The sequence below is a fragment of the Balaenoptera acutorostrata genome, chromosome 1 (genome assembly GCF_949987535.1).
Source record: "Balaenoptera acutorostrata chromosome 1, mBalAcu1.1, whole genome shotgun sequence".
In the NCBI taxonomy this organism is placed as follows: domain Eukaryota; kingdom Metazoa; phylum Chordata; class Mammalia; order Artiodactyla; family Balaenopteridae; genus Balaenoptera; species Balaenoptera acutorostrata.
The window spans coordinates 151,725,356-151,737,427 of record NC_080064.1 but is presented as its reverse complement, the minus strand read 5'-3'; the positions used below and the strand labels follow the sequence as shown (position 1 = coordinate 151,737,427).

The 12,072-nt window shown below is 52.6% G+C and overlaps 3 protein-coding genes across 3 annotated transcripts; all 3 read left to right on the top strand.

Annotated features, from left to right (window-relative positions):
• The first annotated feature begins 741 nt into the window (after positions 1-741).
• On the top strand, positions 742-2,520 carry LOC130704641 (Golgi-associated RAB2 interactor protein 4-like). Its single transcript, XM_057527009.1, has 2 exons — positions 742-1,938; positions 2,074-2,520. Exons 1-2 carry the CDS (start codon positions 742-744, stop codon positions 2,518-2,520), a joined length of 1,644 nt encoding a protein of 547 aa, XP_057382992.1.
• Positions 2,521-4,819: 2,299 nt separating this feature from the next.
• On the top strand, positions 4,820-6,598 carry LOC130705770 (Golgi-associated RAB2 interactor protein 4-like). The gene has a single exon (XM_057534784.1). It carries the CDS (start codon positions 4,820-4,822, stop codon positions 6,596-6,598), a length of 1,779 nt encoding a protein of 592 aa, XP_057390767.1.
• Positions 6,599-8,891: 2,293 nt separating this feature from the next.
• On the top strand, positions 8,892-10,670 carry LOC102997813 (Golgi-associated RAB2 interactor protein 4-like). The gene has a single exon (XM_057534789.1). It carries the CDS (start codon positions 8,892-8,894, stop codon positions 10,668-10,670), a length of 1,779 nt encoding a protein of 592 aa, XP_057390772.1.
• The last annotated feature ends 1,402 nt before the right edge of the window (positions 10,671-12,072 follow it).

Sequence of the window (12,072 nt, the reverse complement as noted above, 5' to 3'; positions counted from 1 at the left end):
TATGAAAGCACAGACTAAGGGTCGCAACTGCCAACTCTACGTTACTGGATACAATTAAACCATGAGCTTAAATGGTTCAAGTTTATCCCATCATCTTACATTCCTATAGATTTCATCCAGTAGCTGAATTTGGGGGAGGAAAAGAAAAAGGACCCACACAAAATTTTCCCAGTTGAAGACATTTTTATTTTGGTACCCACCTGAGTCCCTGGCAGGATGGGCCTGTCCTCCGCGGGGGCAATGGGAGAGGATGGGGGCCCTGCCCTGAGGGGGCAGCTGGGCGATGAGGCAAAGGGCTGTGTGACAGTGATAGGTCACAAAGGGCATCAGAGGATAAATAGGCTGTGCCAGGGGGTTAGGCTGAGAAAGTGGTTACTTCTCTCACTAGGACTGAAGTTGACGGCCTCTTGGGGAGATAAAAAATCCAGAAGCAGAAGTGAGGTGAGGCAGAGGGGGAGCCTACCATACCTCTCGACAACTTGAAGAGATTTAGCCTGGGGTCCAGGCGCCCTACAGCGTCCCCGCTGTGATCATCTGTGCCCCTACCCACACCCCTGCCTCTGGGAGACCCTGAGGCAAAGGTGGGGGCCGGTGGGGTGGGCTTGGAAAACCTGCCGTAGGGCTGCTTGTGTGACGCAGGAGGCAGGAGCACCGCAGCTCGCTCTTCTGCCAACGAAGCCGAGGGAGGGAAGAGCCAGGGGCCCGCCTTCACCGCGCTGCCTGTCGTGATCAAAGACAGCCATGACTGGGGACTCTCTGCTCCCGTATCACACGGCCCAGAGCAGCACCGGGGTGGGCCTGTTCTACACCACCGTGGGGAAGCTGCAGCAGCAACTGCACAAGGGCGAATACGACATATTCAGGTACGCACCGATATTCGAGAGCGACTTTATCCAGATCACGAAGAGGGGAGACGTGATCGACGTGCACAACTGTGTCTGCATGGTGACCGTGGGCATCGCATCCAGCAGCCCCGTCCTCCCACTCCCAGACATCATGCTGCTGGCCCGATGGGCCACCGGCTGTGAAGAGCACGCTGAGCGCAGCCAGGCCACCAAGGGGAAGAGCCACAAGGCTGCAAAGACCTTAGAGCTCACCAGGCTCCTTCCCTTGAAGTTCGTGAGGATCTCCGCTCACAATCGTGAGAAACAACAGCTGCGCGTGAAGTTTGCCACTGGCCGCTCCTGCTACCTGCAGCTGTGTCCCCCTCTGGACGCGCAGGAAGACCTCTTTGCCTACTGGGAAAAGCTGATTTACCTCCTGCGACCACCAGTGGACAGTCACAGCAGCACCTATGCCATTCCAGCCGGGGACATGATCGGCATGCCTGTGTTCGAGGAGGAGGACGGGCGGAGCCCGGCAGGGGAGGATTTCCAAGGAGAGTGGGATCAGGACCAGGTCAGCATCAGGAGCCTCCACATGCGCTCTGAGGTGGCCGGGGCCACGTCTGCAGCGTTTGCTGGGGGGGAGGGGATCCAACTGGACTCCCACAAGCCCGCTACCGTGCCCGATGTGGCCACTGCAAAAGCAAAGCCTACGGTGCTTGACAAAGAGTCAGCATCGGGGGCAACGACAAAGGTGGAGACAGCATGGGTGGCAGGAGGCACCGCAGCGGGTGCTTTGAGCGTGGCAGTGATCAAGTCTCCTGCCCCTGAAGAGCAGAGCACCGCCACGGCGGCCACAGCCAGCGACGGTCCAGGAGGAAGCAAAACCAATATAGCCACTGGGGGCACTGCCGGAACATCCCTGAGGAGCAGGAAAACGGCCCTGGCAGGTGCTGCGGGCAATTCACAGTATGCTTCCAGCACGTCCACCAGCCTCTCCCCAGAGGCCGGCAGGACTGTGGTCGGAGCAGAACCTACCAGTGAGACTGTCAGAGGAAGAGCCAACAAGGAGGACGAGGGGTCCCTCATCTCAACCTTGCCACAGGAAGGCCAAGTGAGTGAACAGGATGGCAGCTCACAGAGGGTGTCCCAGGCCCGCAAGGGAAGAAGGGAGAGCAGGGAGCAGTGGGAAGAGGAGAGAGCTCTTAGGAGCCCCTCGCTCTGCGGTTCAGTGGAAAGCCACCACAAGGCAGCGGGGAACAAGGTAATCCAAAAAGCAGCTGGCCGGTGCTCAGGCGGCCGTAGAGCCACTAGAGACGACCAGAAGGAGAAAGGCCACGGCAGCCCGGGGGGCAGCGAGCAGGGCACTGGTCACAAAGGCGTCAGCCGTGCTCCCATCACCAACGAGCCCAGGACCTCGCACAAACCGGGCAGGAGCTTATCTACAGCGAGTTCAGCTTCCGCCACCAAGAGATTCAGCAGGATCAGCTCCTTCTTCAGGAATATCAGAGCCAGTCTTACTAGAAAGACAGCGGGCTCATCACGCGATAAAGGTGTGAACATCCTGGCGAAGGCAGTGGAAGGGACCCGAATGGAGGCCATCATAGAGACAGCAGAGAGTGGCCAGGGGCTGGAAATCACTGGTGGTGTGACATCTGAGGCCATGGAGCCAGTGACCATTGAAGCCCATCAATAGGACCTAGAGCTGGAAGCTGCAAAGGGGACCAGGGCTCAGCGAAATACCCCTGGAGAGCCCATTTCAGCTTCCTTACTGCAATTTAAATAAAGAACCATACAATCTGAGAATGCATGCAGTGTTCTCTCTGAATTTCTAGGTCCTGAAGCCCAGCCGTGGCCTCACAGTGGATTCTGTGATGTCAGCTGTGCCACAGTCTGAGACCCAGTGTCCAGTCAAGGGCAGCCCCACCTCACACACATGCTCAGCGCCAACAGCAGTGCTCCACCTGGCCTCCACTCCTTTCTGGCTTTGCCCCCCGGGGCCATGGCTGAAAGTCAGACTATGGCCTAGGAAGCTCTCCTTCACTATCCCCCTATTCTTTTTATAAACGCTTATTCCCCCTGAAGGTCTGTAAACAAAGCAAGAGCAGGACTCCTGTCCCCTCGGGCTATTCAGTGGACAGAAACACGGGCAGCAGTATTGGCTAGCAATCAGAACAGCAAGCACTCTCATCTAGACTTAGCCGTCCCCTTCCCAGGTATATACCCTGGAGAAACACACATGTTCTAAGAAACAACTATGAGAATGTCTATAGCAAACATAACTTGACAGCAGAATGCTGGAAACAGCCCAAATGTCCAGCAACAGAATTAATACAGCAGGATATGAAGAGAGTGGAATACTCAATAGTGAAAGATAAGTGAGCTACACACATTAGTATAGATCGACTTCTCATGATTTTTAAAAACATCAAAAGAATGGGATACAATTCCACTCACGGAACCATTCTGAAACAAGCTCAAACAATGTATTGCATAGGGTATATGTTTAAAAACAACTGTAGCTAAAAATGAGGGAAGAGTAAACACAAAATTCAGGACAGTTTCCTCTAGGGTGGAAAGGCTAGGTCAAGGAGGTTGACACAAGGCTGTTAGTGCTGCTGGGAATTGTTTTGTCTCTTAAGCAAGATGGTAGGTACACAGGTGCTGTATTTTTCACATTTTACTAACTCTGAAATGAGGATGGTCCTACAATCGCCGTGGCAGTTGTGATGAAGTTATTGCCAATGCCTTTCTCTTTTTTTCCCTTTTTTTTTTTTTTCACTTTTATGTATGCACAAAAGTGATGTCAGAAAGGCTCGGCATCTTTAAATTACATTTATTTAAGGTAAAGTACAAGAACACTTGTTTTGGGTTATACACACATAGAATTAATTATGCAACTTTTAATAATGCACCAAATAGGTGTTCTTAAAGGTAGTTAAATCAGTCCAGTTTGAAAACATTTGGCTGGGCCAAGCTTTCTTTGTGAGGCTAAGTACTGCAGTGGTTCAGAACAAAGGCTTTAGAATCAGGTAGACCTACATTCAAATAGTGCCTCTGCTACCATTAGCTCTGGGAATTTAAACAGGAGATACAACCTCAATTTCTTCACCTGTAAACTGGGAACAGTAGTTAACAGTACCAAACTCAGTGGAGTCTTACAAACATACGTGAAGAACGCAGCATGGTGCCTAGGAGAAGCAATTTTTAATGTTATTATTAAAAATCACCATTGCCAACGTTTACTGGGATTTTATGAAAGCACAGACTAAGGGTCGCAACTGCCAACTCTACGTTACTGGATACAATTAAACCATGAGCTTAAATGGTTCAAGTTTATCCCATCATCTTACATTCCTATAGATTTCATCCAGTAGCTGAATTTGGGGGAGGAAAAGAAAAAGGACCCACACAAAATTTTCCCAGTTGAAGACATTTTTATTTTGGTACCCACCTGAGTCCCTGGCAGGATGGGCCTGTCCTCCGCGGGGGCAATGGGAGAGGATGGGGGCCCTGCCCTGAGGGGGCAGCTGGGCGATGAGGCAAAGGGCTGTGTGACAGTGATAGGTCACAAAGGGCATCAGAGGATAAATAGGCTGTGCCAGGGGGTTAGGCTGAGAAAGTGGTTACTTCTCTCACTAGGACTGAAGTTGACGGCCTCTTGGGGAGATAAAAAATCCAGAAGCAGAAGTGAGGTGAGGCAGAGGGGGAGCCTACCATACCTCTCGACAACTTGAAGAGATTTAGCCTGGGGTCCAGGCGCCCTACAGCGTCCCCGCTGTGATCATCTGTGCCCCTACCCACACCCCTGCCTCTGGGAGACCCTGAGGCAAAGGTGGGGGCCGGTGGGGTGGGCTTGGAAAACCTGCCGTAGGGCTGCTTGTGTGACGCAGGAGGCAGGAGCACCGCAGCTCGCTCTTCTGCCAACGAAGCCGAGGGAGGGAAGAGCCAGGGGCCCGCCTTCACCGCGCTGCCTGTCGTGATCAAAGACAGCCATGACTGGGGACTCTCTGCTCCCGTATCACACGGCCCAGAGCAGCACCGGGGTGGGCCTGTTCAACACCACCGTGGGGAAGCTGCAGCAGCAACTGCACAAGGGCGAATACGACATATTCAGGTACGCACCGATATTCGAGAGCGACTTTATCCAGATCACGAAGAGGGGAGACGTGATCGACGTGCACAACTGTGTCTGCATGGTGACCGTGGGCATCGCATCCAGCAGCCCCGTCCTCCCACTCCCAGACATCATGCTGCTGGCCCGATGGGCCACCGGCTGTGAAGAGCACGCTGAGCGCAGCCAGGCCACCAAGGGGAAGAGCCACAAGGCTGCAAAGACCTTAGAGCTCACCAGGCTCCTTCCCTTGAAGTTCGTGAGGATCTCCGCTCACAATCGTGAGAAACAACAGCTGCGCGTGAAGTTTGCCACTGGCCGCTCCTGCTACCTGCAGCTGTGTCCCCCTCTGGACGCGCAGGAAGACCTCTTTGCCTACTGGGAAAAGCTGATTTACCTCCTGCGACCACCAGTGGACAGTCACAGCAGCACCTATGCCATTCCAGCCGGGGACATGATCGGCATGCCTGTGTTCGAGGAGGAGGACGGGCGGAGCCCGGCAGGGGAGGATTTCCAAGGAGAGTGGGATCAGGACCAGGTCAGCATCAGGAGCCTCCACATGCGCTCTGAGGTGGCCGGGGCCACGTCTGCAGCGTTTGCTGGGGGGGAGGGGATCCAACTGGACTCCCACAAGCCCGCTACCGTGCCCGATGTGGCCACTGCAAAAGCAAAGCCTACGGTGCTTGACAAAGAGTCAGCATCGGGGGCAACGACAAAGGTGGAGACAGCATGGGTGGCAGGAGGCACCGCAGCGGGTGCTTTGAGCGTGGCAGTGATCAAGTCTCCTGCCCCTGAAGAGCAGAGCACCGCCACGGCGGCCACAGCCAGCGACGGTCCAGGAGGAAGCAAAACCAATATAGCCACTGGGGGCACTGCCGGAACATCCCTGAGGAGCAGGAAAACGGCCCTGGCAGGTGCTGCGGGCAATTCACAGTATGCTTCCAGCACGTCCACCAGCCTCTCCCCAGAGGCCGGCAGGACTGCGGTCGGAGCAGAACCTACCAGTGAGACTGTCAGAGGAAGAGCCAACAAGGAGGACGAGGGGTCCCTCATCTCAACCTTGCCACAGGAAGGCCAAGTGAGTGAACAGGATGGCAGCTCACAGAGGGTGTCCCAGGCCCGCAAGGGAAGAAGGGAGAGCAGGGAGCAGTGGGAAGAGGAGAGAGCTCTTAGGAGCCCCTCGCTCTGCGGTTCAGTGGAAAGCCACCACAAGGCAGCGGGGAACAAGGTAATCCAAAAAGCAGCTGGCCGGTGCTCAGGCGGCCGTAGAGCCACTAGAGACGACCAGAAGGAGAAAGGCCACGGCAGCCCGGGGGGCAGCGAGCAGGGCACTGGTCACAAAGGCGTCAGCCGTGCTCCCATCACCAACGAGCCCAGGACCTCGCACAAACCGGGCAGGAGCTTATCTACAGCGAGTTCAGCTTCCGCCACCAAGAGATTCAGCAGGATCAGCTCCTTCTTCAGGAATATCAGAGCCAGTCTTACTAGAAAGACAGCGGGCTCATCACGCGATAAAGGTGTGAACATCCTGGCGAAGGCAGTGGAAGGGACCCGAATGGAGGCCATCATAGAGACAGCAGAGAGTGGCCAGGGGCTGGAAATCACTGGTGGTGTGACATCTGAGGCCATGGAGCCAGTGACCATTGAAGCCCATCAATAGGACCTAGAGCTGGAAGCTGCAAAGGGGACCAGGGCTCAGCGAAATACCCCTGGAGAGCCCATTTCAGCTTCCTTACTGCAATTTAAATAAAGAACCATACAATCTGAGAATGCATGCAGTGTTCTCTCTGAATTTCTAGGTCCTGAAGCCCAGCCGTGGCCTCACAGTGGATTCTGTGATGTCAGCTGTGCCACAGTCTGAGACCCAGTGTCCAGTCAAGGGCAGCCCCACCTCACACACATGCTCAGCGCCAACAGCAGTGCTCCACCTGGCCTCCACTCCTTTCTGGCTTTGCCCCCCGGGGCCATGGCTGAAAGTCAGACTATGGCCTAGGAAGCTCTCCTTCACTATCCCCCTATTCTTTTCATAAACGCTTATTCCCCCTGAAGGTCTGTAAACAAAGCAAGAGCAGGACTCCTGTCCCCTCGGGCTATTCAGTGGACAGAAACACGGGCAGCAGTATTGGCTAGCAATCAGAACAGCAAGCACTCTCATCTAGACTTAGCCGTCCCCTTCCCAGGTATATACCCTGGAGAAACACACATGTTCTAAGAAACAACTATGAGAATGTCTATAGCAAACATAACTTGACAGCAGAATGCTGGAAACAGCCCAAATGTCCAGCAACAGAATTAATACAGCAGGATATGAAGAGAGTGGAATACTCAATAGTGAAAGATAAGTGAGCTACACACATTAGTATAGATCGACTTCTCATGATTTTTAAAAACATCAAAAGAATGGGATACAATTCCACTCACGGAACCATTCTGAAACAAGCTCAAACAATGTATTGCATAGGGTATATGTTTAAAAACAACTGTAGCTAAAAATGAGGGAAGAGTAAACACAAAATTCAGGACAGTTTCCTCTAGGGTGGAAAGGCTAGGTCAAGGAGGTTGACACAAGGCTGTTAGTGCTGCTGGGAATTGTTTTGTCTCTTAAGCAAGATGGTAGGTACACAGGTGCTGTATTTTTCACATTTTACTAACTCTGAAATGAGGATGGTCCTACAATCGCCGTGGCAGTTGTGATGAAGTTATTGCCAATGCCTTTCTCTTTTTTTCCCTTTTTTTTTTTTTTTCACTTTTATGTATGCACAAAAGTGATGTCAGAAAGGCTCGGCATCTTTAAATTACATTTATTTAAGGTAAAGTACAAGAACACTTGTTTTGGGTTATACACACATAGAATTAATTATGCAACTTTTAATAATGCACCAAATAGGTGTTCTTAAAGGTAGTTAAATCAGTCCAGTTTGAAAACATTTGGCTGGGCCAAGCTTTCTTTGTGAGGCTAAGTACTGCAGTGGTTCAGAACAAAGGCTTTAGAATCAGGTAGACCTACATTCAAATAGTGCCTCTGCTACCATTAGCTCTGGGAATTTAAACAGGAGATACAACCTCAATTTCTTCACCTGTAAACTGGGAACAGTAGTTAACAGTACCAAACTCAGTGGAGTCTTACAAACATACGTGAAGAACGCAGCATGGTGCCTAGGAGAAGCAATTTTTAATGTTATTATTAAAAATCACCATTGCCAACGTTTACTGGGATTTTATGAAAGCACAGACTAAGGGTCGCAACTGCCAACTCTACGTTACTGGATACAATTAAACCATGAGCTTAAATGGTTCAAGTTTATCCCATCATCTTACATTCCTATAGATTTCATCCAGTAGCTGAATTTGGGGGAGGAAAAGAAAAAGGACCCACACAAAATTTTCCCAGTTGAAGACATTTTTATTTTGGTACCCACCTGAGTCCCTGGCAGGATGGGCCTGTCCTCCGCGGGGGCAATGGGAGAGGATGGGGGCCCTGCCCTGAGGGGGCAGCTGGGCGATGAGGCAAAGGGCTGTGTGACAGTGATAGGTCACAAAGGGCATCAGAGGATAAATAGGCTGTGCCAGGGGGTTAGGCTGAGAAAGTGGTTACTTCTCTCACTAGGACTGAAGTTGACGGCCTCTTGGGGAGATAAAAAATCCAGAAGCAGAAGTGAGGTGAGGCAGAGGGGGAGCCTACCATACCTCTCGACAACTTGAAGAGATTTAGCCTGGGGTCCAGGCGCCCTACAGCGTCCCCGCTGTGATCATCTGTGCCCCTACCCACACCCCTGCCTCTGGGAGACCCTGAGGCAAAGGTGGGGGCCGGTGGGGTGGGCTTGGAAAACCTGCCGTAGGGCTGCTTGTGTGACGCAGGAGCACCGCAGCTCGCTCTTCTGCCAACGAAGCCGAGGGAGGGAAGAGCCAGGGGCCCGCCTTCACCGCGCTGCCTGTCGTGATCAAAGACAGCCATGACTGGGGACTCTCTGCTCCCGTATCACACGGCCCAGAGCAGCACCGGGGTGGGCCTGTTCAACACCACCGTGGGGAAGCTGCAGCAGCAACTGCACAAGGGCGAATACGACATATTCAGGTACGCACCGATATTCGAGAGCGACTTTATCCAGATCACGAAGAGGGGAGACGTGATCGACGTGCACAACTGTGTCTGCATGGTGACCGTGGGCATCGCATCCAGCAGCCCCGTCCTCCCACTCCCAGACATCATGCTGCTGGCCCGATGGGCCACCGGCTGTGAAGAGCACGCTGAGCGCAGCCAGGCCACCAAGGGGAAGAGCCACAAGGCTGCAAAGACCTTAGAGCTCACCAGGCTCCTTCCCTTGAAGTTCGTGAGGATCTCCGCTCACAATCGTGAGAAACAACAGCTGCGCGTGAAGTTTGCCACTGGCCGCTCCTGCTACCTGCAGCTGTGTCCCCCTCTGGACGCGCAGGAAGACCTCTTTGCCTACTGGGAAAAGCTGATTTACCTCCTGCGACCACCAGTGGACAGTCACAGCAGCACCTATGCCATTCCAGCCGGGGACATGATCGGCATGCCTGTGTTCGAGGAGGAGGACGGGCGGAGCCCGGCAGGGGAGGATTTCCAAGGAGAGTGGGATCAGGACCAGGTCAGCATCAGGAGCCTCCACATGCGCTCTGAGGTGGCCGGGGCCACGTCTGCAGCGTTTGCTGGGGGGGAGGGGATCCAACTGGACTCCCACAAGCCCGCTACCGTGCCCGATGTGGCCACTGCAAAAGCAAAGCCTACGGTGCTTGACAAAGAGTCAGCATCGGGGGCAACGACAAAGGTGGAGACAGCATGGGTGGCAGGAGGCACCGCAGCGGGTGCTTTGAGCGTGGCAGTGATCAAGTCTCCTGCCCCTGAAGAGCAGAGCACCGCCACGGCGGCCACAGCCAGCGACGGTCCAGGAGGAAGCAAAACCAATATAGCCACTGGGGGCACTGCCGGAACATCCCTGAGGAGCAGGAAAACGGCCCTGGCAGGTGCTGCGGGCAATTCACAGTATGCTTCCAGCACGTCCACCAGCCTCTCCCCAGAGGCCGGCAGGACTGCGGTCGGAGCAGAACCTACCAGTGAGACTGTCAGAGGAAGAGCCAACAAGGAGGACGAGGGGTCCCTCATCTCAACCTTGCCACAGGAAGGCCAAGTGAGTGAACAGGATGGCAGCTCACAGAGGGTGTCCCAGGCCCGCAAGGGAAGAAGGGAGAGCAGGGAGCAGTGGGAAGAGGAGAGAGCTCTTAGGAGCCCCTCGCTCTGCGGTTCAGTGGAAAGCCACCACAAGGCAGCGGGGAACAAGGTAATCCAAAAAGCAGCTGGCCGGTGCTCAGGCGGCCGTAGAGCCACTAGAGACGACCAGAAGGAGAAAGGCCACGGCAGCCCGGGGGGCAGCGAGCAGGGCACTGGTCACAAAGGCGTCAGCCGTGCTCCCATCACCAACGAGCCCAGGACCTCGCACAAACCGGGCAGGAGCTTATCTACAGCGAGTTCAGCTTCCGCCACCAAGAGATTCAGCAGGATCAGCTCCTTCTTCAGGAATATCAGAGCCAGTCTTACTAGAAAGACAGCGGGCTCATCACGCGATAAAGGTGTGAACATCCTGGCGAAGGCAGTGGAAGGGACCCGAATGGAGGCCATCATAGAGACAGCAGAGAGTGGCCAGGGGCTGGAAATCACTGGTGGTGTGACATCTGAGGCCATGGAGCCAGTGACCATTGAAGCCCATCAATAGGACCTAGAGCTGGAAGCTGCAAAGGGGACCAGGGCTCAGCGAAATACCCCTGGAGAGCCCATTTCAGCTTCCTTACTGCAATTTAAATAAAGAACCATACAATCTGAGAATGCATGCAGTGTTCTCTCTGAATTTCTAGGTCCTGAAGCCCAGCCGTGGCCTCACAGTGGATTCTGTGATGTCAGCTGTGCCACAGTCTGAGACCCAGTGTCCAGTCAAGGGCAGCCCCACCTCACACACATGCTCAGCGCCAACAGCAGTGCTCCACCTGGCCTCCACTCCTTTCTGGCTTTGCCCCCCGGGGCCATGGCTGAAAGTCAGACTATGGCCTAGGAAGCTCTCCTTCACTATCCCCCTATTCTTTTCATAAACGCTTATTCCCCCTGAAGGTCTGTAAACAAAGCAAGAGCAGGACTCCTGTCCCCTCGGGCTATTCAGTGGACAGAAACACGGGCAGCAGTATTGGCTAGCAATCAGAACAGCAAGCACTCTCATCTAGACTTAGCCGTCCCCTTCCCAGGTATATACCCTGGAGAAACACACATGTTCTAAGAAACAACTATGAGAATGTCTATAGCAAACATAACTTGACAGCAGAATGCTGGAAACAGCCCAAATGTCCAGCAACAGAATTAATACAGCAGGATATGAAGAGAGTGGAATACTCAATAGTGAAAGATAAGTGAGCTACACACATTAGTATAGATCGACTTCTCATGATTTTTAAAAACATCAAAAGAATGGGATACAATTCCACTCACGGAACCATTCTGAAACAAGCTCAAACAATGTATTGCATAGGGTATATGTTTAAAAACAACTGTAGCTAAAAATGAGGGAAGAGTAAACACAAAATTCAGGACAGTTTCCTCTAGGGTGGAAAGGCTAGGTCAAGGAGGTTGACACAAGGCTGTTAGTGCTGCTGGGAATTGTTTTGTCTCTTAAGCAAGATGGTAGGTACACAGGTGCTGTATTTTTCACATTTTACTAACTCTGAAATGAGGATGGTCCTACAATCGCCGTGGCAGTTGTGATGAAGTTATTGCCAATGCCTTTCTCTTTTTTTCCCTTTTTTTTTTTTTTCACTTTTATGTATGCACAAAAGTGATGTCAGAAAGGCTCGGCATCTTTAAATTACATTTATTTAAGGTAAAGTACAAGAACACTTGTTTTGGGTTATACACACATAGAATTAATTATGCAACTTTTAATAATGCACCAAATAGGTGTTCTTAAAGGTAGTTAAATCAGTCCAGTTTGAAAACATTTGGCTGGGCCAAGCTTTCTTTGTGAGGCTAAGTACTGCAGTGGTTCAGAACAAAGGCTTTAGAATCAGGTAGACCTACATTCAAATAGTGCCTCTGCTACCATTAGCTCTGGGAATTTAAACAGGAGATACAAC

Coding starts and splice junctions, on each gene's coding strand:
- LOC130704641 (XM_057527009.1), top strand. CDS start 742: ATGACTGGGGACTCTCTGCTCCCGTATCACACGGCCCAGAGCAGCACC. Junction 1,939..2,073: donor CCTTGCCACAGGAAGGCCAA/GTGAGTGAACAG, acceptor AGCCACCACAAG/GCAGCGGGGAACAAGGTAAT.
- LOC130705770 (XM_057534784.1), top strand. CDS start 4,820: ATGACTGGGGACTCTCTGCTCCCGTATCACACGGCCCAGAGCAGCACC.
- LOC102997813 (XM_057534789.1), top strand. CDS start 8,892: ATGACTGGGGACTCTCTGCTCCCGTATCACACGGCCCAGAGCAGCACC.